The sequence below is a fragment of the Schistocerca cancellata genome, chromosome 1, assembly GCF_023864275.1.
Source record: "Schistocerca cancellata isolate TAMUIC-IGC-003103 chromosome 1, iqSchCanc2.1, whole genome shotgun sequence".
Classification (NCBI taxonomy): domain Eukaryota; kingdom Metazoa; phylum Arthropoda; class Insecta; order Orthoptera; family Acrididae; genus Schistocerca; species Schistocerca cancellata.
The window spans coordinates 338,171,850-338,199,835 of NC_064626.1; the positions used below are offsets into that span (position 1 = coordinate 338,171,850).

The 27,986-nt window shown below is 44.2% G+C and overlaps 1 protein-coding gene across 1 annotated transcript in view; it reads right to left on the bottom strand.

The window, feature by feature from the left end:
* Positions 1 to 27,986, bottom strand: part of LOC126161372 (tyrosine-protein kinase Dnt-like) — a 251,154-nt gene that overhangs the window by 20,058 nt on the left and 203,110 nt on the right. Inside the window, exons 6-9 of the mRNA XM_049917144.1 lie at positions 24,497 to 24,821; positions 20,937 to 21,102; positions 15,018 to 15,177; positions 9,403 to 9,552 (exon numbers count right to left, since the gene is read on the bottom strand). Of these exons, the coding sequence (XP_049773101.1) occupies positions 9,403 to 9,552; positions 15,018 to 15,177; positions 20,937 to 21,102; positions 24,497 to 24,821 (801 nt within the window). The remainder of the gene's footprint in view (positions 1 to 9,402; positions 9,553 to 15,017; positions 15,178 to 20,936; positions 21,103 to 24,496; positions 24,822 to 27,986) is intronic.

A 27,986-nucleotide genomic window follows, 5' to 3' on the forward strand; every position in this document is an offset into this window, starting at 1 on the left:
GGATGGATTGTTAGCAGTTGGACTATGAGCACGCACACCTACAGCCGGTGATCCACTCACTCCACAACATCGACGTGTACGGCTCGACTAGTGTCATCAGAGGATCACTTGGAAGATTGAATGGCGATCCGTTGTCTTCAGTGATGAAAGCAGATTCTGCCCGCACGCAGGTGACAAACTTTTGTGCGTAAGACGTAGACCTGATGGGTGCTGTCTCGTAGAGAGCATTCATCAGTGACATACTGGCCACGTCGCACAGGCTCTGTGGTCAGCGACCCGATAATCTACAACCCTCGTTCGCCTTTGATATTTCTGCAGGGGACGCTGACTAGTGCTCGGTACGGGCAGAGAGTTGTTGGACCCGCTCTTTTGCCGTTCTTCCTACAGGAAGGAGATGTGTTGTTCCAACAATATAATTCTCGCCCACTCACTGCCTGTGAAACTCAACGTCCTCTGCAAGACATGCAGCAACCACCCTGGCCAGCACGATCTCCGCACTTGTCTCCAATTGAACACTTGTTGGATATGATGGGATCAGGAGTGACTCATGTGACGTGTCAACCAACATCACTTACAGAACTACGTGAACAGGTCGAGAACGTATCTCAGGACAGTATTCTCCATCTGTATGATCGACTAAAAGCCACAGTCAGCACCTGAATTGCCGCCTGTAGGGTTACACCACGTACTGATATGGGTATTGTAGCCTCGGTCGATACCTGGTGCCTCAGAACCGCTCGTACGCCGGCCCTGGTGGCCGTGCGGTTCTGGCGCTGCAGTCTGGAACCGCGAGACTGCTACGGTCGCAGGTTCGAATACTGCCTCGGGCATGGATGTGTGTGATGTCCTTAGGTTAGTTAGGTTTAATTAGTTCTACGTTCTAGGGGACTGATGACCTAAGATGTTAAGTCCCATAGTTCTCAGAGCCATTTTTTGAACCGCTTGTACTATTGACCCTTAAACGTAATCATTTCATATATTCCGCATGCACTATTACAACAATAAATCCCTAGAGAAATAGAAACTTCTAAAACTTTTACTAAAATTTTTGCGGCAGTGTATGTATTGTTTTATCTCAGTGATGTTGTTGCCTACGGGTACACTTTATTAATCGGAAATGGCATACTGTAATCCTGTAAGTCACATACCAGGTCTGTAGCATGGTATAGATTCACAATGTCTGTCATCACATAATACGGTGAGAGATTACATTCTTTTCGCTGCTTTTGAACATAAAGCTGTTCCGTATTGACTGTCCAAGAGAACGTAAAGCTAGAGTGCTTCTGTCTTTGTTTCGCTGGTATTCACTGAAATAGGTTAAAAATTGTAGTGTCTTGTCTCTAGAACTTGTGACAGCTTCAATATATCGAGACCTCTTAGTCCAGACATTACGCAGAAACTTCTACACCTCAGTGCCTGCCACTTAATCTCTTGCTATGCCAGTATCCTAAACGTGATGGCAGTCCCGTACAACGTCATCACGTATACTTACTGCATCACAGTAACAGCTCTGCAAGGACGTGAGATGTAATCTACGTTACGAAAAGAACTGGACCAACGTTATACCTGACCCGGTAAGTGATATCTGCAATATCTCATTGGCACCAGAATTAAAGTAGTGCAGTCCCTTCACTGTATCTGAAGATTTCCGCTACTACATCCAATCTCTGAAAATTGTGTTCCTAATTTGTCTTGATTTTTTTTTCTGGCGAGTGCTAAATACGAGTATTTCTACTTTATTTCCTTCAGTCAATATACTGTGGTTCTATTCGAAGTTACTAGTCGAAACAGTGCGCCCGTTAATGTAGTCTGGGGGTCTTTGCTTTCTCTCCTCTCTGTCCGGCCAGGCCTTGGAAGGCCGAACGGTATCGTCCGGCCGCCGTGTCATCCTCAGCCCATAGGCGTCACTGGATGCGGATATGGAGGGGTATGTGGTCAGCACACCGCTCTCCCTGTCGTGTGTCACTTTAGGAGACCGGAGACGCTACTTCTCAATCACGTAGCTCCTGAGTTTGCCTCATAAGGGCTGAGTGCACTCCGCTTGCCAACCCGATCGGCAGACCGGATGGTCACCCATTCAAGTGCTAGCCCAGCCCGACAGCGCTTAATTTCGGGTATCTGATCGGTGTTACTACTGCGGCAAGGCCGTTGGCCAGGTCTTTGATGGCAGTGTTAAAATGCTACATCACGGAAACCCTACTATGTATCGTATTTTGTTCACTGAAGGGGCGGATTAGTGAAACTGCAAATAATTGGCACAAATACATGGACTGTAGCCTACAACTGGCCCTAGCCAACTGTATATACTAAGATTTTAAGGCAAATAAAAGGGTACCTTTTCGGTGAACCGCAGGAGCAAAGAATTTTTGTCAGGCATATGAGTTTTCGGGTAAAACTCCGAATACTTTTTAAGCCACAGACCGGAGGAATGTTGTTTCACAACTGATTATAGTTTCGCAAGAGTCACAGCTTATTACTTACGTATTCCACCTCAGTGGCGGTTGATGTGTAATAGCACAACTTTCTGCACCTTGCAGATTTATTGGTTACTTTTTCTTTGACTGCTGTTAAACCAACATACACGTTGCAACCTGGAAGATATGACACTTACATCTACCGCATTACTGCTCCTGTAGATTCCGTGAAACTTAGCACCAGGCTCGCGAGCACACCTTCAGATTTGCACGTTTTAAGGAACTTCATTGCATGTGCATCTAGCGTGACGTAATTGCTTTACGGGTCATACATATACGAATATACGCGCACGTTCACAATGTACACAGCTAGCCATTGCCACTCAGACAGAGATTCACGTCAGAGTAACCAGGTGGTAGCACACTGTTGCAGTGTTTTATCCCCGCTATATCAGCATAAATCCTGCAAAATTATGGCACACTTCTCCGATGTGCTAATTCCCTCAGTACACGCTGTAGCAAAATCAGATCGGACGTCAGCATATGTTATAGTTGTACTGGCAGTAAACCTGTTTTGTGGGTTTCTGAATGAGTTATAGTATATTAAGTTATGAATTTTTTTTTTCACTAATCAGTTTGAGGGACACAGAATCATAAGGGCCTAAAGCATATCTCCGTCGATTGTAAGATTGTAGCATTTATTCATCCTTCTGAAATCTGTTGATCTCATGGTGAGTCAGGTATATCTGCGCTGTAGGCCCACAGTGCATATATGAAGATTCACGAAGAGCTATATCACTGGTTTGTCTGATATTTACTTGAATGTGGGATCGATGGCAGTGTGTTTTAGGCTCTTATGAACCTCAGCGCTTCATTTGCATTCTAGTGAGCTTATTGGTAGACATTACTACTCGAGTTTAATCATTTCCACAAACGGCACTTTGTGTTTGGAGTTGGTTGTTTACTGTACAGGAATCGGTTTTCCACTGCGATGTACACATGAACTTTGTCGAATCTATTTTAAATACTAACAGTAAAGTAAAGCGTGAGGACGGATTGCGAGTGGTGCTTGGGTAGCTCAGTCGTTAGGCATTTGCCCGCGAAAGGTAAAAGTCCCGAGTTCGAGTCTCGGTCTGGCACTTACCTTAAATCTACTAGAAAGTTTCATGTCAGCACACACTTTGCTACATAGTGAAAATCTTATTCTGGGAACATAAAAGTATATTAACAGGAAAAGTTAGCTTTAAAGGAACTGGGGCCTCCGACAACAGATCCTTTGATTGAGAGAGTGACTAAATCAAATAAGTGTGACTACACACGAGCTTTTAACAATGAAGCGTACAATTAGGAAAAGTTGTTTGGATGCAGAGTAAGATTACCTGGTTTTCAGCCCGTAAGTAAATGCGTGAACTAATACATCTGTTATGGGTCTTGTACATTTGTCCGAAAAAATGGAAAAGCATGAAAACTCCCACTTACACAAAATGCGAGATGCAGAGTTACGGAAGCTTACAAATTATTTCTTTGTTGCTCGAAACTGTACTTAACTATGCACAAAACAACAAAATTCCACAAAAGTAATTCCTCTTTTGTCAGATAACTTATGCTTCTTTTTATTGGTACTGACTGAAATTATATAAACTTGCTGATAAACATAACTGTTATGCAGCAGATGCTATTAATTTCACAAGCTCATACTTATCTGAATCTAAAAATTTGTGAACACCCATAATGTATACTCATGAGCAGCCTGTGTTCCATCTTCTCATCTGCACACTCTATTTTATTCATGTGTAACATATTCATTACTCTTTCTGCAAGTTTCTAAGAAGGGACTCCAAATCGCACCCTTCTCCAACTTAGTAGTAAAATTCCCCAGTGAATAGGCCGGCAAACCCAAACACAGATCAAGCTTGGAAATTGGAAAAAGGTGTACTGAACTGTGAAAAAAGAATCAACATAGAAATAAGATGTGCAGCATTAAGTGAGCTTCAAGAGTATCTGCGTCGTGGTTGTATGGTCTTAGTGACGGGCTCCAAAGCAGGAGATCCGTGTTCGAATCTGCCTCGCAGCTCAAGGTGCTTATCGACGTTTCTGTTCGCTGTATTCAGATTTATGTATGTGTCTTGGTGTAACATCCGTTTGCAATAGTGAGGTGTAAGGAAGGGACCTCCAGACGTTCGTACCTCATATTTGTTCCACACAAGTACCATGTTATGACTTATTTGTCCGTTTTGGAAGCTTTGACTCTTGACTGCTTTTGCTGCAATATACAAGTAGTTCACACCTGTTTATTAGTTGTTTTCATTTCTCTGAGAGGACTACGTGGCGTCTCAACTGCTCTCACTATTCGTTAATTTACTTGCGACGGTAATATATTCTAATCACACGACTTGTATTCTATGACCAGTATATAGTATGACAGTTGCCAAGCAAGAGAACAGACATGTCAATGACCAGACGGAATGTTCATAAATTTGTGAAAAAAATGGGGTCTGAGTGAGGTTTGAACACAGATTTCCCCCTTTTTAGCCAAACACCATGACCGCAGAACCATGACGCTATTGTTCTAGCAATTAGCTCGATGTTGCATATCTCGAGTCTAGACCGTTCACTATTTCTGTTTTTCATCTTTCTTCCATTTCAGTGCACCTTCTTCCAAGTTTCCATGCTTGATCTGTGCATACTTTTTGACGGGTTATGCACTATCATTTTACGACTAAGTCTGAGAGGGCTGCAATTGGAAGTTTTCCTTGTAAGAAAACATCTAATATGTCACATAGTACCGAGAGGTTCGCTTTCAATCTCAAGCCTGCTCAAGGTTTACCATGTTTCGCACCACACAAGGAAATCAGTTTTTAAATTTCTTGTATTGCATACTGTAAACGGCAAGCTTAATTTTGCTAGTACCCCACAGACCACAAGAAGAACTAAATGTATCTGTCACTCAGTCCTTTCCTGTGTATCTTCCTCAATACGATATCGTTTTTCAATGAAATCGGTTTTCTACCTGCTATCGGCATCCTACTCTTAAAAAGAATAACCGCACAGATACTTAACAGTGTGAGAGAGAAAAGCTTATTTCCCAGAGGCATCTAGAGCAAATAACTATCATTCTCTGCCGAACTAGACAAACATTGGACAATTTTTTCCTGAGACAAGTGTTCCCTTTATCTTCAAAGAATTTCCCGATTTTCACATATTAAGAGATTTAGGATAATGTAATCCTTTCATGCCCGTTATGGAAAAAGTTGAATTTCTATTATTCTAAAGAACAGCTCAGTTACCCTTACGAACTGTGACTTGTTTTTACTGCTTCTTGTCGAAATGTTAAAACAATGTACTCGTATATCCCGACAGAACATGGTTCTGTAAACGGTTAAATTCACTTTTTTTTTGCATGCTGCCCGAAGGAAATAATGGAATAGATAGTGAGAAGCAACAAAAACAATTATAGAGCCTCGAAGACACATAAGAGAAGAAGCACAGGAAGTTTACGGTTAAGACTATAAATTATAACACGACTGTTCAAAAGAAAGAGACATGAGAAGCAGTGCAAGAAAGTCACAGGTGGCTTCAGGAAGGCAGTAAATTCTACAATTTTGTACTTAACTCTAGACTGAATAAAAATACGAGCGAAAATGTGAAATGAGACTGTCGTGATATACACTCCTGGAAATGGAAAAAAGAACACATTGACACCGGTGTGTCAGACCCACCATACTTGCTCCGGACACTGCGAGAGGGCTGTACAAGCAATGATCACACGCACGACACAGCGGACACACCAGGAACCGTGGTGTTGGCCGTCGAATGGCGCTAGCTGCGCAGCATTTGTGCACCGCCGCCGTCAGTGTCAGCCAGTTTGCCGTGGCATACGGAGCTCCATCGCAGTCTTTAACACTGGTAGCATGCCGCGACAGCGTGGACGTGAACCGTATGAGCAGTTGACGGACTTTGAGCGAGGGCGTATAGTGGGCATGCGGGAGGCCGGGTGGACGTACCGCCGAATTGCTCAACACGTGGGGCGTGAGGTCTCCACAGTACATCGATGTTGTCGCCAGTGGTCGGCGGAAGGTGCACGTGCCCATCGACCTGGGACCGGACCGCAGCGACGCACGGATGCACGCCAAGACCGTAGGATCCTACGCAGTGCCGTAGGGGACCGCACCGCCACTTCCCAGCAAATTAGGGACACTGTTGCTCCTGGGGTATCGGCGAGGACCATTCGCAACCGTCTCCACGAAGCTGGGCTACGGTCCCGCACACCGTTAGGCCGTCTTCCGCTCACGCCCCAACATCGTGCAGCCCGCCTCCAGTGGTGTCGCGACAGGCGTGAATGGAGGGACGAATGGAGACGTGTCATCTTCAGCGATGAGAGTCGCTTCTGCCTTGGTGCCAATGATGGTCGTATGCGTGTTTGGCGCCGTGCAGGTGAGCGCCACAATCAGGACTGCATACGACCGAGGCACACAGGGCCAACACCCGGCATCATGGTGTGGGGAGCGATCTCCTACACTGGCCGTACACCACTGGTGATCGTCGAGGGGACACTGAATAGTGCACGGTACATCCAAACCGTCATCGAACCCATCGTTCTACCATTCCTAGACCGGCAAGGGAACTTGCTGTTCCAACAGGACAATGCACGTCCGCATGTATCCCGTGCCACCCAACGTGCTCTAGAAGGTGTAAGTCAACTACCCTGGCCAGCAAGATCTCCGGATCTGTCCCCCATTGAGCATGTTTGGGACTGGATGAAGCGTCGTCTCACGCGGTCTGCACGTCCAGCACGAACGCTGGTCCAACTGAGGCGCCAGGTGGAAATGGCATGGCAAGCCGTTCCACAGGACTACATCCAGCATCTCTACGATCGTCTCCATGGGAGAATAGCAGCCTGCATTGCTGCGAAAGGTGGATACACACTGTACTAGTGCCGACATTGTGCATGCTCTGTTGCCTGTGTCTATGTGCCTGTGGTTCTGTCAGTGTGATCATGTGATGTATCTGACCCCAGGAATGTGTCAATAAAGTTTCCCCTTCCTGGGACAATGAATTCACGGTGTTCTTATTTCAATTTCCAGGAGTGTATGTTTCACAAAAAAAAAAGATATTGAGAAGGGAGTAACAAAGTATGTAATAATGATCTCGCAAGTAGGATGCCAAAGTGGAATCTAATAGACCACATCCGATGAAAGGCACGTTTCTATGCATAGCGTTCCGTATCCAATGCAGCAGAAATCATCGTATTTATAAAGACGCAATTAGAGTTTTCAAACATAAACAAGCTCATTAAGTACAACTGTAGCGTAGGTATAAGCGCAGGAACGTGACTTAGGCCACGAGTGAGTGCTCATTTAATTACAAATCATCAAGAATGTAGGTACCGATAGTCTAATTTAAGAATACTGTTTTCGAAACCCCCTAGTTACCTCCGATTCCGACACAAAAATTTAAAATGTTGCTAAAAGGTTCCTAAAACATTCTTTTGTAACGGTGCAAAAGCGTGGCGCCCTAGGATGTCCGCTTCTGGCTCGGCGACACACTAAAAAGCAAGGTGCTGACAAATCTGAAATAAAGGTCACAATCCCAAAGTTCATGTGAGCTATAACGTGCATTAATGATGTCATATTGGCACCAAATTTCATAACAATTCTACCCAACACCACCCTGGACGTGTCAAATGATGGTAACGTCATCACAGCCACTCTTACCCACATTTCACACATTGTTTTTGCCGTCTCTCCGACGGAGGTCAGAACTACGACACCCAGTGTTGAAATCACGTGGTTTTCTTAAGGGCGGCCGAGGAGAAGTATTTCAGACACACCGTCACTGAGAATCAACACAAAAAGGCCTCTGCGGTGGCATACAGTGCGTCAATGAAACCACCTCTCACCTTGAGGCGTTCATTTCGGCACATTACGCGGTCGAAAATGGCAGTTCGCTGTGCGATGAGCAACAGGAAAATGTTCTTGATAACCGTTGATAACGCTGACACCCTCCGATGTTCCAACACTTATCATAGGACATTGTGGTCTGCAACCACGCTCAACGTGATCTAACCAGTTTGGAGTGTAATATGACCGCTATTTTTACTCTAGTATACAGAGTGGAACAACTAGCGACCGTTGAAAACTATTCGATGAAATTTGAACGTGATCCGAAGCAGCAAAGAGATTTTATGCTTTGTCAGCACTTCTGTTTCTCACGCTCCTGTGGTATGATTAAAAGGAGGTGTTAGAATATTGTGTACTTGGATAAAACGGCAAGGGATCCTTTTGGTGCCTCCCGAGTGTGGGGACATCCTCGGTAGCACCCTCACACCTTTATTGGGCACTTGCAAAATATACTTGTCGGTAACTTGCACTCCAATTTAGTCTTGCGGTTGCTCTAGCGCCTGAAGGTAGGCAGATCGCACCTACGGGGTTTCGAAGGGGTTCGTAAAACATCAGGCGTTACAGCAGCAACGAGGCTGAACCGGCGTCGAAGAGAAAGACTGCAGCAACTTTCGAGACAAATTTCAAACTTAACACGTCAGAATGGTAGACAACTATGGAGTTTCGAAAAGGTAATCACTTAATTTTGTTGCGTAGTGTAGTTTGGAAGCGGGAAAGCAGTGAAGGGTAAAAATCAAAGGGAAAAGCAAATATTCTAATCTTTGTACGTAATTATAGAAGATGCGGAGTACGCTACATTCATGGAGCCACTGGGGTGACGACTGTAAAGGATACACATAGGTCCACCTCAGACTACATGAATAAATAAATTTACAATAGAGAGAAAATGAAATGCTCAACAAAAATTGTGGAATTTGAAACTGTTCGATTGTTACGGAAAACATCGCGAGGTCGCTGTTAAGCATTTGTGAACATCACGTTGTCCACAGAAGCCCACAATATCAGACATGCTAACAAATCCTCGTTTTACGGACCAGCTGCTACTGGACGGATACCGCAATGCTTCGGCTGAGCGAGCGGCTACGTACACGCAGTTCCTGGTGGCGATGTCCTTGTGGCAGACCCTCTGGCTGTGCAGGAAGATGACGGCGAGCGCCAGCTGGATGGCGATGTCCACGATGTCCTGCGTCAGCAGCGTGCACTGGTCCTCTGTCCGCGTGCGGCAGCTCTGCAGGAACCTGCAGTCGAGCACAGTACTGTGTTACGCACTCCAACAAGGTTAATGGCAGCGGAAAGTGCCATAAACTGGACCCGCCCCCCCCCCCCCCCCCAGCCCCGGAGAAAGAATCCCCTGACCTCTTGGCTCTGTGATCTCCTGAACTCTAGTGGGACCAAGAACAAATAGAAGTACAGGTCTCTGCCACTCTGTAGCAGAGCACACAAGTCGCCCGCTTTATTTCTCATCTGATCGCCATTACGCATTCTAACAATGGAAAAAGTTTTTACATTGTTCTGTATTTCTTTTTTTGTGTTATTTCTCCTAGGTATTGGCAGGTGAGCCTCGTATGTATAATTGAACAGAAAGATTTAAGATTAATGCTTAAAAATTGATTGGTTAGCAAAAACAGGCTATAGTCACGTAAGTGGTCCCTGTACACTTGTTTTTCATGTTCAAAGTCTGCCTGTATTAGCACACACTCTAATTCTGTTGTAATTCTCCTGCAGATTCGTAGACAATAATAGCGAAGGTTGAACAAAGAAAGTGGAGTCCGTGTAAAATGACTAAAGCTGTCGACTCTGTTCAGAAGAGGAAGATGGGTTGGGAAAATGAAATCAGTCAGTGATCAAAAACAACAATTTTGTAGTGTTCAGTTTGAAGTATGGTACAACTGAGGACCAGGAAAAATCAGATGGAGGCCAACGTACAATTTTGGGTAAAAACCTTAGTATTGCCATTTAGCTCCTCAAATGGCCTCATAAGGGCCGAGTCCACCCCCTTTGCGGACAGCACTTGGCAGTCCCGGACGATCATCTATGCATGTACTAGCCAAGCCCGACAGCCGTGCCTCACTTCGGTGATCTGGCTGGAATTTGTGTACGATGATGGTAAAGCCGTCTGCCGTGACCTTCTGGAAAATGCTGTACAGTGGGCAAACCAAAAGTTTCCATTCGAGGGCCGTACAGTCCACAGTGGGTATGTCAGTCAGGAAAAATCTCACTGAAGCAACCATCCAACCGACGCACCAAGTTGAAGATTCAGTTAGGTAAACACGCTATACTCCTACGGGAAGAAGTCCGTAACTGCCTGCTGCACATCCTCGTCCGATATGGATCGCCGGCACATCACGGCCTTTTTTATCAGACTGAAGGCGTGATAAGTGCATGAGGAGAGATCAGACTATTGGGAGGCTACTCACACCGGAGTTGGGGAATTCCTGCTTTACGACATTTGCGATAGTGAGACGTGCGTCATCATGAAGTAGCAGAATGCCCTGTCGCACCATTCCACAACGGCCATTTTCGACAGACATGCTGCTCCGTACACATTCTTCATTCTCCAATGGATGACTACCAGTGTTTTCCCTTCAGCAGCCAAGAAAACAATAACAGCACCTTGGTCCGTTTGGGACGCAGTTGGTATTAACGTCGGCATATTTCACGATCCCACGTTCACCAGAAGGTCGTGGGGAAGTCACAAATGTCACACTAATCTATGCCTGTTTGTCGTGCTTATAAACGCGCATAGGAGTTGCTCTATGTTGCATACACGCTGCAGCAAAGCCCTCCAATGGTAACTTCGTGATCGCCCCTTATATTATACCCACTTTGAAATTAGATTACGTTTTCTCTGATTTCATAAGTTTTTGCAATTTTGTTTAGGGCTATTTCGATTATTTTTGGAACAACTCCGATTTTGGCAACGACTTTTCAAACTCGCTAAGTACAAAGTATCATAACTTTTTTTCATATTTACTTCTAATTGTATTACCTAGGAGTTACATGTAAAAGGTCCATAACATTATAAACTAAATGCTATATGCTTTTAAAGCATAAGTTTTTCATATTTCCAATGTTTTAAAAATTAATAACAACATGGGGGTCGAGTTTATGCACTGTCGTCTACAGAGAGATTTGCGTTTAACACGTAGTTGATAAACTAACATCTTGAACAATCTTCGCAAATTGTTGTATGCAGGTACACTAGAGTGAAACATTCACATACGGAAAATGTGTGGTGTTTACTTGTTTTACCACGCTTTTTTAGGCAAATGCTGGGATGACAGTTAATGTTGATCTCAGAATATGTGATACATAGATAGTTAACATACGATATTAGAATCTGTACCAGCCTCTGACTTCTCTCTCTTGGCTTTGTCACCGCCTAGGGCGTGTGAAAGGACATCCGGACATGAAATTAAAACAAAATAATTTTTCTGTGTCACGAAAACAGTGTATCAAGATGACGGAATAAACGCTAGGAAACAGATAATTTACTGCTGCTGTATTCTACATTTCCATTTGGTATCCACAAGCAATAACGATAATATTACAATACACACACAAAAAAGAGATTTTCATCACCTCGGTTCCGAGAGTTCGAGAACCTGCAAAGAAAATTGGAACAGAGATCAACATAAACATGATTTCCGCTCTTTTTTATGGCTCATGAAAACCACACACTGCATGTTGAACCACTATACAGCGAGACCTTCAGAGGTGGTGGTCTACACTGATTTACACACCGGTACCTCTAATACCCAGTAGTACCTGCTCTTACACTGATGCATGACTGTATTCGTCGTGGCATACTATCCACGAGATCATCAAGGCACTGTTGGTCCAGATTGTCCCACTCCTCAACGGCGATTCGGCGATGATCCCTCAGAGTAGTTGGTAGGTCACATCGTCCATAAACAGCCCTTTCCAGTCTATTCCAAGCATGTTCGATAGGGTTCATGTTTGGCGAACATGCTGGCCACTCTAGTCTAGTCTATACTGAAGGAAGTCATTCACAAGTTGTGCACGATGGGGGCGCGAACTGTCGTCCATGAATACGAATGATTCGCCAATATGCTGCCGATATCGTACAGCCGTTACGACGCATTCCTTGACCACCAGTGACGTACGTCAGCCCCTTACACTCCACCCGAAAACAGCGGGGAACCTCCACCTTGCTGCACTCGCTGGACTGTGTCTAAGGTATTCAGCCTGACCGGGTTGCCTCCAAATACGTCTCCGATGGATGTCTGGTTGAAGGCATGTGGGACACTCTCGGTGAAGAGAACGAGATGCCAATCCTGAACGGTCCATTCGGAACGTTGTTCGACTGATCTGTAACGCGCTGCATGGTGTCGTGGTAGCAAAGATGGAGCCATGGACGTCGGGAGTGAAGTTGCACGTCATGCAGCCTATTGCACACAGTTTCAGTCATAACACGACGTCCTGTGGCTGCAGGAAAAGCATTATTCAACATGATGGCGTTGCTGTCAGGATTCCGCCGAGCCATAATCCGTAGGTAGCGGTCATCCACTGCAGTAGTAGTTCTTTGGCGGCCTGAGTGAGGAATGTCATCGACAGTTCCTGTCTCTCTGTCCTCCTCCATGTCCCAAAAACATCGCTTTGGTTCACTCCGAGACGCTTGGATACTTTCCTTGTTGAGATCCCTTCCTGGAACAAAGTAACAATGCGGACGCGATCGAACCGCGGCATTGACCGTCAAGGCATGGTTGAACTACAGACAAGACGAGCCGTATACCTCCTTCCTAGTGGTAAGACTGGAACTGATCGGCTGGTTCAAATGGCTCTGAGCACTATGGGACTTAACATCTGAGATCATCAGTCCCCTAGACTTAGAACTACTTAAACCTAACTAACCTAACGACATTAGAGACATGCATGCCCAAGGCAGGATTCGAACCTGCGACCGTATCAGCAGCTCGGTTCTCGACTGAATCTCCTAGAACCGCTCTGCTACAGCGGCCGGATGTGATAGGCTGTCTGACCCCCTCAGTGTAACAGGCGGTGCTCATGCATGGTAGTTTACATCTTTGGGTTGGTTTAGTGACTTCTCTGAACAGTCAAAGGGACCTTGTCTGTGATACAGTATCCACAGTCAACCTCTATCTTCTGGAGTTCTGGGTACCAGGGTGATGCAAAACTTTTTTGATGTGTGCGCGACTAATTGCTACTGTAGATATCGCTCTAGATTCCTGCAAAAGAATAGGAAGCTAGCCTGTGACACGTCGTTGATGCAACTAGTAACAGAAAAGCAGTTAGATTACTAAAGTATGTTAAAGATAATTTGACATTATTTCATATGATTGAACTGTGGTTTTCTGGTGACACAGTGTGTATTGTATTAACTGATAGAAAAACTTTTCTGCCTTGTTTCACAGAACTTCATTTTCTTAGTGCAACTTTCGTTTCGATTTGTACGCCCAGCTTTCAGTAAGACTACACAACTAATCCCGAAGGCGGTAATTAAGAAAAGATAAATTTCAATTGATTGATTAGGAAGTTAGCATTTGTTTACCTTTTCTTGATTGCCCTCTGGAATCAGTTGTCTGTTGGAACTTACAACCCGAACCTAGATTGTACAAAAATAATGACATTTTGTGAAACAATGGAGGAGAAAAGCGGTTAGTTTAGTTAACACAATGACACTGTTTTTCTTGACAAAACTGTACCAAAATTTGCTTGGAGTGAAAACAGCGAAGCGATATAAATGTAACTAGATCATTATTTATGTATAAGTCTGTAGTTTGATAAGCAACCGTTATATATATATATATATATATATATATATATATATATATATATATATATATATATATATGTATTTGTTCTTTTTATTATTAAGTTTACAATCGTCACACATACAACCAAATTTAGGAAACGACACTTTAATGCCACGTTATCACTTATCACTGTCCTCTAACCACCATCTTTCTTCTCACAAAGAAGCTATGACGAATTATTTATTATGGATGATTGGAGCTGCAGTTCCTCGAATAGGAATCCATATCGTAGATGCTGTTATGAATTTCCTCGTTCGGTAGATAATTCGAATGCTTTTATATGTCAAAATGTAGTCTACGACCTATCTGCTAATATTAAGAGGATTACCTAGCAAAATAGCACTGTAAAACGTGTAAAGAGAAATTTCCACACTCTGGTGCTTAAACACAGTTTTTTAGCTATGACTGATTTGGAGAACGTAAATTCAAACTTTTCAGATGTGCAGACGCTGATTCGTAGTTCCGACGTACACTGATGGAGCAAAACATTATGACTACTACGTAAATGATACCGACAATAGTACTACAAACAACATTAAAACATCATGAACTTACTCTTACACAGTGCTGCAAGGTGCATTTTGTCAGCAATGGTATTGAGAAATCGCACTTTGAAATATTAGGTACAAGTAAAACATGAAGTCTTAATGTTATTTGTAATACCATCGCCGTCATTATTATTGTGTTAAACTTCTGTAATTTTTGTTATGATGTCTTATTTATTCTTTTCCAAGCTTAAATCGAAGATGATCTGGTGGGTAGTTCCAAACTGTTACTATTGAAAATGGTTATTATTAATAAAAAAATAGTGATCCAGGTAGTGTTATTCATGCATTTTACTAGGCCCTTGTGGAGTAATATTAGTAAATTGAGGTGGTGCAAGCAGAGTTAGGCGGTGCACGCACTTTTTGAGGTTGCCCTTGGCGCAGTGCGGGTAGACGAGCAGCGGCGGCAGGCGCGCCTCCACGCTGGCTGCGAGCAGCGGCAACAGGTTCTGGTGGCTCAGCCCGTGCAGCATCGAACCCTCCGCCAGCAGCAGCGAAACCTGCAGGCGCGACGCCTGATCTGCAAACACGCAGGCACACACGTATACATTGAATCATACGTTGTTGCCTCACCGAAGAGATTTTCTTACTCTTACACATAAAATTATAGTTGTTTAGTCGCAGAAATAATGTCGAGTCTTATCAAAGTAATTGTCTCCGTCTGTAGTTAGGTGGCCAGCACCTCTGATTGTTATACGGAGCACCAAGGCTTGATATCTATGGGTTTACTTGGTTGGAGGGCAGGAAAAGGGAGCACTCAGCCTTTTAATGTCAATCGAGGTGCTACGTGAATCAGAAGTAGCGGCCCCTGTAATGTGGAAGGCTGACAACGGCTAGAAGAGGAGTGTGCTGACCCCGTGCCCTCCATATCGATTCAAATGACGCCATTAGCATTGGATGACACGACAGCCACTCGGAATCACAGAGCCATCAGTGGAGTTCGTAAAATTGGAGTGATTTGTTTCGTGTGAGTAATTTTAAATATTTGTGGAAAGTATTTAGCGGCTAGTGTAAACAAAAATATTTAGGTTGCACATTTACGCGAGCGAATAAGACACGAGAGAATTTTGCAGGAAAAACCTGAACTTTTAAAAACTCTGCTGATTTAATGCTGAAAGGTGAACTTTTCCTACTATTGTGGCGCAGCTCATCCACAATTAACATGCAAATACTAATCACATACACCATAATGCAACAACCCAAAATAAATCTTGTGAAACAGATTTTCTTTCCATCTCTTACATATCGATTTTACCGCAACTTTTAAATTATAATAAATAATGCAGTCTATGAAGAACCTGATGCCATTTCAAAAATGCAACGAGACTTTGAACTGAAAAGAAATTCAGTTATCTACAGATCAATTGAAGCTACTGTAAAATTATGTTATACTTTACGTTTCTTCCATTGTAACTGAATGGTCGTTGTATTGGGATAATTTTACGAATGCTTATGTACGAGTAGTTCCCGTATAAGATTTGTAATGAGTCATCGTGGAAACCCGTTCCACTGACGGTAAGTATTAACAATTTAAAAGTCAAGCATTGCTGTGATACTAGAAGGCCCTTGTGACACGCAGAAAATACAGGACGGTGGTCGAGAAGCAGTTACTGAAGAACAAGGATATGCTAAGCAGCAGTATTTAAGAACAGTAGCCGGCCGGAGTGGCCGAGCGGTTCTGGGCGCTACAGTCTGGAACCGCGCGTGCGCTACGGTCGCAGGTTCGAATCCTGCCTCGGGCATGGATGTGTGTGATGTCCTTAGGTTAGTTAGGTTTAAGTAGTTCCAAGTTCTAGGGGACTGATGACCACAGCTGTTAAGTCCCATAGTGCTCAAAGCCATTTGAACCTTTAAGAGCAGTAAGACGCATTGCAGTTTTCGACCGGAGAAAATTCTGAACTGTCAGCTATCATATAGATGAAATTTAGTAAATTAGCAGGAAGCAATACAGCTGCTATCACGACGAACTTAATACGTGCATTGATGCATGTCATGTACCGTCGACACGTGTCTGAATTTTAAAATAGCAGTACAAATTGCTAGATCATGAAACAATTTCAGTAATAAACATATGTAATGTTAAGTCTACTTGTTATTTTGAAATGCACCAATCAGTACCACTGGCAAGTTCGCATCATTTAACTGCATAAGAACTAAACTGATTTGCTGATACAAATGAGCAGCTAATTTTTATGAGATTGAACATTTAGCCGGCTGGAGCAAGGCGCTTTAGACTGAGTTACTAATATGAACAATTATTTCGCAGAATATTCACTGACTTTTCGCCAAATACAGTTCATCACTTTAGACTTGAATGTCGGTACAAAATTGAGAAGCTTAAGCACGCTGACGGAAAGGTGTCCCCACTTTGACGACAGTATCTCTGGAAATACAAGAAGTAATATAATGTAATGTTTTCTCAACGAAGAGTAAAAAGTTTTATGAAGTACTGTTGTAGTGGGAACATACCAGAATGCAGCCATAAAATGAAATGAGATTTTCTATTAGCGACTATAGTCGACGTGTGAAATCAATTAAAAACGATAGACAGTCGAAGAACGCAGTCTGATACAACCTTACAGCTCCTGTTACGCGTGAGCTGATTATGGGCGTCCACATGTGGTGCAAATTTCAGTTACCAGTGCTGCGATGAGACGATGACCGTAAAAAACTGTGAAAACTGTGGCGTGGTGAACACACTAACGTTGTTTAAATTGATCTAGTCTTAGGCCAGTTTTTAAGGCCATAAAGAGGCAGATGTATATCCCCAAATTAGTGGACTCTATGGATAAGGATTTATTTGCTCGAAGCTCTCAAAACCGGGAGACTTTCGACAATAATCGGTAATATGGGAAATCTTCGGGAATACTTAAATGGTCTGAGGAGAAACATTTCAAAAAAAGAAAAAAATTGTAAAACAACGTAACTGTATGTACTAGGGTCCTAAAATCCGAATCTTCACTTTCTGTATACATAGTGACGGTGAATGTGTAGTGCTCTCTGACACCGCGCACTTTTACTGATCCGCTCTTTTCAGGAGGTGTGGTAATTATTTTGGAGCGACTAACTCGAAACATTTTTACTTCGACAACTTTCGTCATGAACGAAGTGATTTGACATGAAAAATTTTGTGTTGTTGTTGTTGTAGTCTTCCATCAGAAGGCTGATTTGGTCCAGCATTTCACGTTGAGTTATACTTTAACTTATGTCCAACTGAACATGGTTGTTTGTTTTATAACCTTTATCTCCCTCTATAATTTTTACTTTCCACACTTCTCTCTGTCACTAAGTTGAGTTTCTTGATGCCTCAGAAAGCGACCTATCAACCGACCACTTCCTTTTTATCCTTATTCGACTCCACGCATTAATCATTTGACGTACCCAGTAATCTTCGGCAGTCTTCTGTAGGAACACATTTAAGAAGCTTTTACACCTTTCACTTCCATATTTGGCTACATACCAGACAAAACAAATTACGAACAGACTTTGTAACATTGAAATTTATTTTAGACGTAAACAGATTTCTCATTTTTTAAAACGTTTTTATACTATTGCCCATCTGTTTCTTTATATATTCTCTAATTCTGCTATCACTACTTATTTTTTCGCCCAAGTGGCAAAATGTATGTACTTCATTTAAGTGCCTAGTTTCCTATTTCGCTCAGCATCGTCCGATTGGATTGGTCTACATTCCATACTTTTGTTTTAGTTTCTTGAAGTTCTTCTGATATCCTTTTTTCAATACGTTATGCATTCGTTCAACTGATATAATTGCAGTAATATGTCATCGGCAAACCATTGGCATGTGCGGCCACGGTATTTGCATGACTCTCCTTGTTGAAACTGGCAGGGTGTAGAGGTGTTTGAATAATTACGAAGATTTTAAGCTCCAACATTTTTTTATACGACAGCTTGAAGGGCGAAGGTAATCAACTCAGGATAGCAATAATGAAAGCAGGAAGAGGTAGTATCAAACCTTCATGTGTCGGAATTGTGTCATACGTGTTGCCTGCTTGACTCGCTTAACAGACGACGGCAGTTATCCCTAGAAGAAGAGCTGTAGTTGCCGAAGAACGAATAGATGTTTGCATACCTTTTTGTAGAAACCGAGCCACTAGTAACAGGGGTGACTCAATTAATGTGTACCCCAGAGAGTTCATGGAGTAGGATGATCTGTGGAGTGAGAATTCAGGTTCATCAACAACACACTTGGCTGGCTGGTGATGTTCCTTCATTGTAGCATAAGATTTGGTCACAAGGTTTCTTTTTTTTTTTTACTCTTTCTTTGCTTTTCTTCTTCTTCTTGTTTGGCACTACAGCCTTTGATGGGCCTTCGCCTCCTCAACAATCTTCCTCAATTATCCTCTTCTCTGCTTTTGTGTTCCATCCCCGGGTCTCCATCTTGGTAAGGCGAGTCAACACATTGTCGAGCCCTCGAGAATTGGTAGTCCCTTTCTTCTCGTGAAATATCATCTGCCTTTCATTAATCGTTCGGGCATCCTGTCATCTGGAATCCTCTCCAGGTGCCCTGAGCAGCGTATTCTTTTCGATTTAACAAATTTCACTATAGCTTTCGATTGTATAAACTGTTATATTCCATCGTTTTACCTTACTCCACAACCATCTACCGCTCTCACTGGACCATAAAAACTTCACAGGATTTTCCTTTAAAATGCCCTCTGCCTGTTCATATCTGCTTCTGTCGTCGTCAACATTTCTGATCCAACTTTTTTGTTATGACGTATTTCAGTTTCCGTCCATAGCAACAGCAAATACATAACTTAGCGTTTGATGCTCTTGGGCAGTCAAAAGTGCCAGTACAGTAACAATTAAAAACAAACCACCACGTAAACCAACGAAATAAGTCTTTGTTGTCAACCACCCATTTACTTTAGAGCCTACAGTTCATTTCCACTGTTCTTACTTATATTGATGTGACAAAAGTCATGGCATACTTCGTGTCAGACCATATATTGTCCAGAGTAGTGCAGCAGCTCGACGTGGCATGAACTCGACAAGTTGTTGGAAAACGCTGCAGAATTATTTAGCCATGCTATCTCTACAACCAACCATAATTGTGAAATTGCTGGCGGTGCAAGATTTTGCACACTAACTGGTCTCTCTATTACGTCCTACAAATTTTCAATGAGATTCGTGTCGGGTGATCTGGGTGGCCAAATCACAAGCTCTAACTGTCCAGAACGGTCACCAAACCATCCAGGAACAACTGAGGGTCGGTAACATGACGCATTTTCATCCATAAAAATTCCACCGTCGTTTGGGAAAATGAACTCGATGAATGGTTCTGCAACGGGTCTCCAAGTAGCCGAATTTGACCATTTACAGTCGGTTCTGTTGAACGAGAGGACCCAGTCCATTCCATGTAAACACAGCCCACTCCATTAAGGAGTGAGCACCTGGTTCCACAATGCTTTGGTGACAGACTGGGCTCATGCTTTTAATGGGTCTGCGCTACACTCGAATCCTACCATCAGCTCTTACCATCTGAAATCTGGGCTCGTCTGAGCCGTTCACGGTTCTCCAGTCGCCTGGGGTCAAACGTCGTGGTCACAAGCCCAGAAGAGAAGAACTTGTTAGCAAAGACACCGGCGTCGGTCATCCGCTGCCATAGCGCAGTATCTACCAATTTCGCCGCACTGTCCCGACGGATTACATCTTCGTTCGCCCCACATTGATTTCTGTGGTTATTTCTCGCAGTATTGCTTGTCTGTTAGATCAAACAACTCTACACAAACGCCGCTGCTCCCGGTCGTTAAGCGGAGGCTGTCGGCCACTGTGTTATTCTTGGTGAGAGGTAATGCCTGAAATTTGGTATTTTCGGCACGCTCCTTACACTGTGGATCGCAGAATACTGGATTCCCTTAAGACTTCCGAAATGGAATGTCCCATGCATCTAGCTCCAAGTACAATTCGCGTTCAGAGTCTGCTAATTACTGTCGTGCGGCCACAATCACGCGGGAAACGTATTCACGAGAACCACGTGAGTACAAAGGACAGCTTCATTGGCGAAGCTGTGTTGTGTACTCGATCTTATCACCATCTCTATACGCGCATATTGATACCCCACGACTTTTGTCACCTAACTGTGTAAGTAAATACATAAAAACGTGGCAAGTGTGTGCGATATTGAAGTCTCATAAGACTGTGTTACACCAAAATCACGCCGCAGTTCCAGTTTGGCGTTAGCGACATGGGCAGGCGCTAAACACGGTCCTACTACAGCAAGTGCTCGTGTGTTTGGCGGTGTCGGGTACTCACCGGAGACGGTCTTGACGGTGACCTGCTGGTTGCGGAAGACGCCCCGGTAGACGCGGCCGAAGGTGCCCTCGTGCAGCAGCTCGTGCACCGAGATGGACGACCGCTCCACGGCGACGGCGCGCAGCCGGCTCGTCGGGTCCGTCAGCCGCGGGTCGTACAGCGAGTGCTGCCGCGCACGGAGCAAACATTAAAGACAGTGACACCGTGTAGATTGCAGCACACAGATTACCCTTAACACGCTATCGCTGCGCCAACTCTGACGATCATACTCTTCCACTGAATATGAACATCCCAAATAAGAACCAAGTAAGCTAACATGCTACAAATTATGATTAACCTTAACTACGCCGGTAAATTAAGAAAAAAGACAAACTCCATAAGCATGGTTTCATCATGTCCACGAAGTCCCAACAGAGTCATAACTGTTCTACTGTGAGCAGCGAACAGTATGACAGGTGCCTCGGCGGCCATTGTGGTAGTGAATATACTCTTCTTTGATTATAACATGTCATCCTCTGGGTTACTCCAAAACCGCGACGTCGCAATCAAGTACGTAACTACAAAACACACATTTTATTTGTGAACAAACATCTATGATGCAGTTGTTTTAGTGCCTTGTAATGATGGCGCATAAAGCTTAAAATGATTTTATTCAAACTCCCGTTTGTTGCTGAATGGTGACCTAGCGACAAGGGTAAATCTCTAGAGGGTGAACGGCAACAGTTTGAAAAGCCTAGAAGCGAGTTGCAGAGTAGATTGTGCAGAGAAATAATTGTCAAGACAAAAGTTCAATATGTTGTGCCGTTTCCGAGTTAATTTGTTTTTTAAGTTAGCCGGTCGGACCGTTTCGCGGACAATTTCAAGCGGCCCCAGAAACAATGATGCAAAACGGCTCCTTTTTTTCGTTTCCTAGAATCGTACAATAGAGAGCGGCGGTAGCAAGGATCGAGGCAGTGCCAAAGTCTGAGCACCCTCGTGCGCTATCATCTACGCTATGAGAAAATACACTAATTGTGTCTGGCAAACTACTTGAAATTGCGCGTACAACGGCCTATTTGGCTAACTTCATTGCTAATTAATTTGGAAACAGCACTACGGATATTTATCTTAACAATTGATTCTCAGAACAGCCTACCCGGCAACGCCCGTATAAACATTCCAGATTTTTTCTGGCCGCCTTGAATAGCTTTGATGCGTTGCAGACACCTTCTGCTCATTGTTTCTCAGACATTGTTTTCCTACATATGTCATTTGACGTCAAGTGATGAAGAGGCACGACATTACTGTACATGTCCTCAGCTATGTGCCTCCAGCCACCCCTGCACGTCTTCTAATGAGATTCATCCCAAATCTGTAGTCTCGGTGTGTACATTAAGGATTTTGGTTAGGTATCCATTCAGAGAGCTTATCATATTGTTCGAAAAGATTCGTTACATAGGCCAGTGGTCCAGTTGTGCCGTATTGCAATATAATATTACCAGTTAGTGATTCTTTTTCGAGAAGCATATACTCACACCGTAAGGCGTGGTTCTCTCCGAGGCGATGGAACATGTGGTATGATGGGGGAGTGACTTGCCATATGACGCCCAAGCAACCAACATTGGTGGAGTGTGGAAACGTAGCGACTTGATTGGTTCAGACTAGAATGGCAGCAATACAACACCGATACCATTCTCTGCCGTATCACCCGACACAATACGGAGTGCTGGTTGCTCCAAGCAACTGTATCGTACGAGACGTGGAGACGAAAATTTCAAGTCATATGATATGTCTAAAAAAATTGGTTGATGTAGATGAAGTCTCTGTAGTTAGTTTCTATGTAAGGCTTTGACTTTTTGCGTAAAAAATTAAAAACCCTTGTTTTTGGATTCGCACCGCACAAGCCTTCTGATATGAAATTTTTCATTCCACTTTGATGGAACTACTTATTAAAAATTAATTTTTGCATCTTATAATATGGTATGACAGCTTAATGATGAACTGGTTTCCTTCTTATTACTGCCAGTAGGTACTGTTACACTTCGAAATTAAGTAAAACACAGATAATATTTTGACAGGTTTGCAGTAAAAAATGTTGTCTCTGGCACGTTTTCGTTTGGTGCAATTTCTGTCATACAATGTTGTATGCCAAATGTGGTAACGTACCAAAATTCAGATGGAACTAGGTGCTCCAGAGAACTTTTGGAGTGTCAAACATCTATGACATATACATACAGACTGAAGCGACGAGCGAAAATTTGTACGCAGGCCGGTATTCAAAGCAGGGTCTCCTGCTCACTAGGCAGATGAACTAACCACTACTCCTTCCTGACGAAGTGACTCTTCATAACTGCACGGACTATCCCAGCACAGCTCTCTCCTCAGTCAGTCGGCATACATACACTACAGATATTTGGCATCTGAAAGCGTCTCTCCAACCATAAAGTTTCATTTGAATGAAACACCTATGCCCGGGTTTCAAACAGGATCCCCAATTTATTCGATGCTTGGGTGCTATTTCAGTGCAGGTGTACAGAATCTGAAAGATATTTAAGTTTAGGGGGAATGCGAAATGGGCTGGGGCGTGAATGGAATTTGGATTGAAGTGTGCTACGGTAGTCTGTGCAGTTGTGGAAAGCAACTGTGTCAGGGTGGCGTAATGGTTAGCACCTCTGCCAAGTTAGAAGGAGACATGCTTTCAAATCCTGGCCTTGGTACACATTTTCTTTCCTCGCTTCAGTCTGCGGATATATACCGAAATTGCTTTTAGCGCTGGAAGGACAGCCATACGTCTTTTCAATCTCTTTTAAATACGTGACAGTTTTGTAAGATGTCTATCGCGATGCTGATATCGTCGTGGCAAACGTGTGGCTGTGCTGTTACCACTTCTTGTGTGTTCGTGCTTGTCGTATCACTCCTGTGGAAATATGAGTGTCACACGGCTAATCTTAGGGTCGCACAACTTGTGTTGTATTGTATTGCCTCAATGAGAGTACATTAAAGCCCTCACCCACCCCCTTTCTGGAGGTGACACTCGAATCACCAATCACGAAGAGACAGGAATGTTACCAAGTAATGCTGTCAAAGGTTCGTATGTGTTAAATGTATGTATTAGACCGCGGACATACAAACGGCGTCCCGCTGTAGCCGTCAGTGGTTCACACAACAGGCCACAGCAGTCCACCCACCCCACCGCCGCCCCACACCGAACCCAGAATTATTATGCGGTTCGGTCCCCAGTGGAAGCCCCGGGAAAGTCTCATGCCAGACGAGTGCAAACCCACATGTTTGCGTGGTAGAATAATTGTGGTGTAAGCATACGTGGCAATGGTGTTTGCGCAACAATCGCCGACACTGTGTAACTAAGGCGGTATAAGGGAACCAGCCCGCATTCGCCAAGGTAGATGGAAAACCGCCTTAAAATCCATCCACAGGCTGGCCGGCACACCGGACCTCGACTCTAATCCGCCCAACGGATTCGTGGAGAGTACCGGCACATCTTCACGCTCCGAAAGTAGCACGTTAGCCGGGCGGGTATGAAAGGTTTACACACCTACCTATTTCTTTAGAACTGCACTTACCTGAGACAGCTGCGACAGGCGAGACGAAGCGTAGTACGTGGGACACAGGGAGGCGGGCTTGGCGTAGACGTGGTAGTCGTCAGAAGTGGCGGTGCCGGACAGGAAGGTGGTGGCGTAGGGGCAGGGCGGCTGCGACAGCGAGTGCGCCTGCGACGGCAGCGGCGACGCGCCGGCGGCGGCGGCGGCGGCGGCGCCGGGCGCCACCTTGGTGAAGCTGGCGATGGTGGCGTAGCTGCCGCTGGCCACGCTGCCCGCGCGGCCCAGTGCCTCCAGCCGGATGAACACGTTCGGGCTGCTGCCGTACGCCGCGCTCGTGTACGTAGTGCTGCGCAAGCGGCAGCAGGTGTCCTTGTACACGCCCCAGCTACACTTGCTTCTAGTCTCACTACCAGTAAGGCACCTTCTGCAAAATTTAACATCGAGTCTGTCTTCTGGACTTCACCGAAAACTCGTCATCTTTTCCGACCTGTCCAATATGACATTCGCTTTCAGACAAGAGATTCTAAAATTCCAGAAGATTGCATGAAACTATGCACTGGACAAATACCGTACATTACAGAACAACTTTGCTAAGAGCATGAAATGGGCACTTCCTCTGCTACCTTGGAGAATAGTGGTGACAGAGTGTCTATAAGATTGACGGAAGTTTGTGATTATACTGTCTTCTATCCACGCCCAGTGGAAAAATATTCAGTAATGGCTTGTTCTTGCCACAATAGTACTTGGAGGTACTACCAAACCTGAGAAGACGCAGCTTTTAATAGCTACAATTTCTTTCTTTCTTTCGCTTACGCCATAGTCGAGTAGCTATCGCAGGGTCGGCGTGGTTAGAACGGATTAGGCAAGGTTAGTTTTACGGGTGGCCGGATACCCTTCCTGCCGCCACCCCGTATCCCCAGGGATGGAATCAGTGTACCCCAGCTGTCTGCATTTAGTGTAAATCGTGAAACAGTGCGAATGTGTTTCAAATGTCTGCGACGCCTGTAACTGCGGTGGAACGTGGGGACCAGCCCGGTATTCATCTAGCGGGATGTGGGAAACCGCCTAAAAACCACATCCAGGCTGGCTGGCACACCGGCCCTCGTCGTTAATCCACCGGGCGGATCTGATCCGGGGCCGGCGCACCTACCCGAGTCCAGGAAGCAGCGCGTTAGCGCTCTCGGCTACCCTGGCGGGTCTTGTAATAGCTATAATTATTAGTCTGCAAATGCCGTAAATACTGATCTAATGCTGTTCAATTCATCGTCCTCAGTCACCAGTAGAGATATCTGGAGTTGTACCCATTATAGCTTGTATATGCTACTGGCAGACAAGTAATGCTTGTGCACCAATGAGAAACGCCAAAACGATGATACCCACTAATGAAATAGCGACGTCGTCATTATAATCACCAGCTACTGGAACCAACACAGGGCAATCTTTAAGAGGTTGTCGAGAGTACCCAGGTAAAAAAATTGAGGATAGGAACTGTGTCTGACAACGTCATCCGAAAATGCTACAGAGAGTCGAAGATACAGACACTGGTACCTTCCACTAGGTCCCCTTCGGCTGCACACGTGATTTTGTACGCTGATGGACTGTAGGCGGAACGTCTCTCAATGTTGTTTGTAACTCTATGATCATGATTTTTGCCAAGATCGCCAGTACGGAACACGAGGTTAGCTGCTGTATAGACAGGCCTCGTCTTCTATGAATGCGATGATCTATTGCCTTGTCGGATGACGGTTTCAGATGAGGATTTCCATCTGCTGTTTATTTTTCACCCGTATAGCAGAAAAAATTGGAGATATTAGAGGGTTTCAGCTACAAACTCATGTCTGAAACCGTCACCCACCGAGGCAACCGAGCATTATATTCATGGGAGACAAGGCCTTTCTATGCAGCAGATAACTCCATCTTCTCCACTGGCGATCATGGTAATCAGTCTCGATCACTGCACAAAGAACAACAGTGCGATAAGTACTGCATACAGTCCTTCGGTGTACAAAGTCACATTTGCTGCCGAAGGGATGCCTTAATAGCTGGCACTGGAATCTATAATTTCGATGCCTCAAAGCGTCTTTGGATGACGTATCCGATTTCCGGTCCTCAGTTTGATCCGCAAGACATTCTTTATTACCCGTCGAGGTCTGTTGCAACATTTCTGTGAGATCCTGTATAATTACTGACGCTGCAAGACCGTTACATGACAATGACAGAGAAACGCCATAGGATTATCGAAAATACTGTTCAACTACTTTAACCTGAATTCGTTTTTTGAGTGGTACTGTGGATTCTATCACAATTTCGGCAGACGACGAAAGCTGCACACAGAATGATCTCACTTTGTGAGATATTACTGAGTATACGTAACGATGTAATGGAGAGTCATGCAATTTTATTTCTTCCGGCTCTCTTTCAACTACTGCAGCACTTAACCGGTAGACTGCAGACTGTTAATGAATAATGAAGTTACGACTATACGGTATAGGTTCCCAGGCATGTGAGTGACTCTAAGACTTGTGTCAAGTAAGCGAACCCTGTACGCTGTGCTCGACGGTGAGCTTTTACCACAGACTACGGTGTTTTCCGGAAGGGGGGGGGGGGAGGGGAGAGAGCAGGAAAGTGTGATAGGACCATTCTTATTCCCTGCATACATAAATCATCTGCTGTTGTGTATGGAAAGGTGTCGTCGTTGAGTGACTTTAGGAAGATACAAGACGATTAAGACAAAATTTGTAGTTCGTGGTGCTTGCTCTAAATTTGGAAAAACGTTATTAATCCAGATGAGTATAAATAAAATATCGTAATATTCTGACATGTTGCTAATGGCGAAGACGCTAGCAGGGTAGGTAAATGTTCGACTTCGATGTACTGGGAGAATTTTAGAAAAGTTTGGCTCGTTTATAAAGGAGACAGTATACTAAACACCAATACAATGCATTATTGAGTACTGCTCAATTGTTTGGATTCCCTTCCAGGTCGGAATAAGGAAGACTGTGAAGTAATTCAGAGGTGGGCTGCCAGATATGATACCACTAGGTTTGCTCAACATGTGAGTGTTATAGAGACGCGTTGTGAACTCAAGTGACAATGCTTGGAGGAAAGGCAACGATCTTTTCCCGAAATGCTGTAGAGAAAATTTAAATAGCAGCTGGCACCTGAAGCTGACATCTTAGCGATTATACTGCTATCATTGTACATTTCACATAAGGGCCATGAAGATACGGTAAGAGGAATTCGGACTCATACAGAGGCTCGTAGGCTATCGTCTTTACCTCATGCCATTTGCTAATGGAATAGGTAAATTACTAATATTGGTAAAAAGTACCCCAAACCGAAAACCTTACGGTGGCTTGCGCGGTACATTTTTAGATTAAGAAATACTCCTGATGATGAAAGCTTGGACCTTCAACAGACTGCACATCTCATTGTAGTGCATCGACCACATTCAGTCAAAAAGTAAGTCTAGAACCGCGCGACCGCTACGGTTGCAGGTTCGAATCCTGCC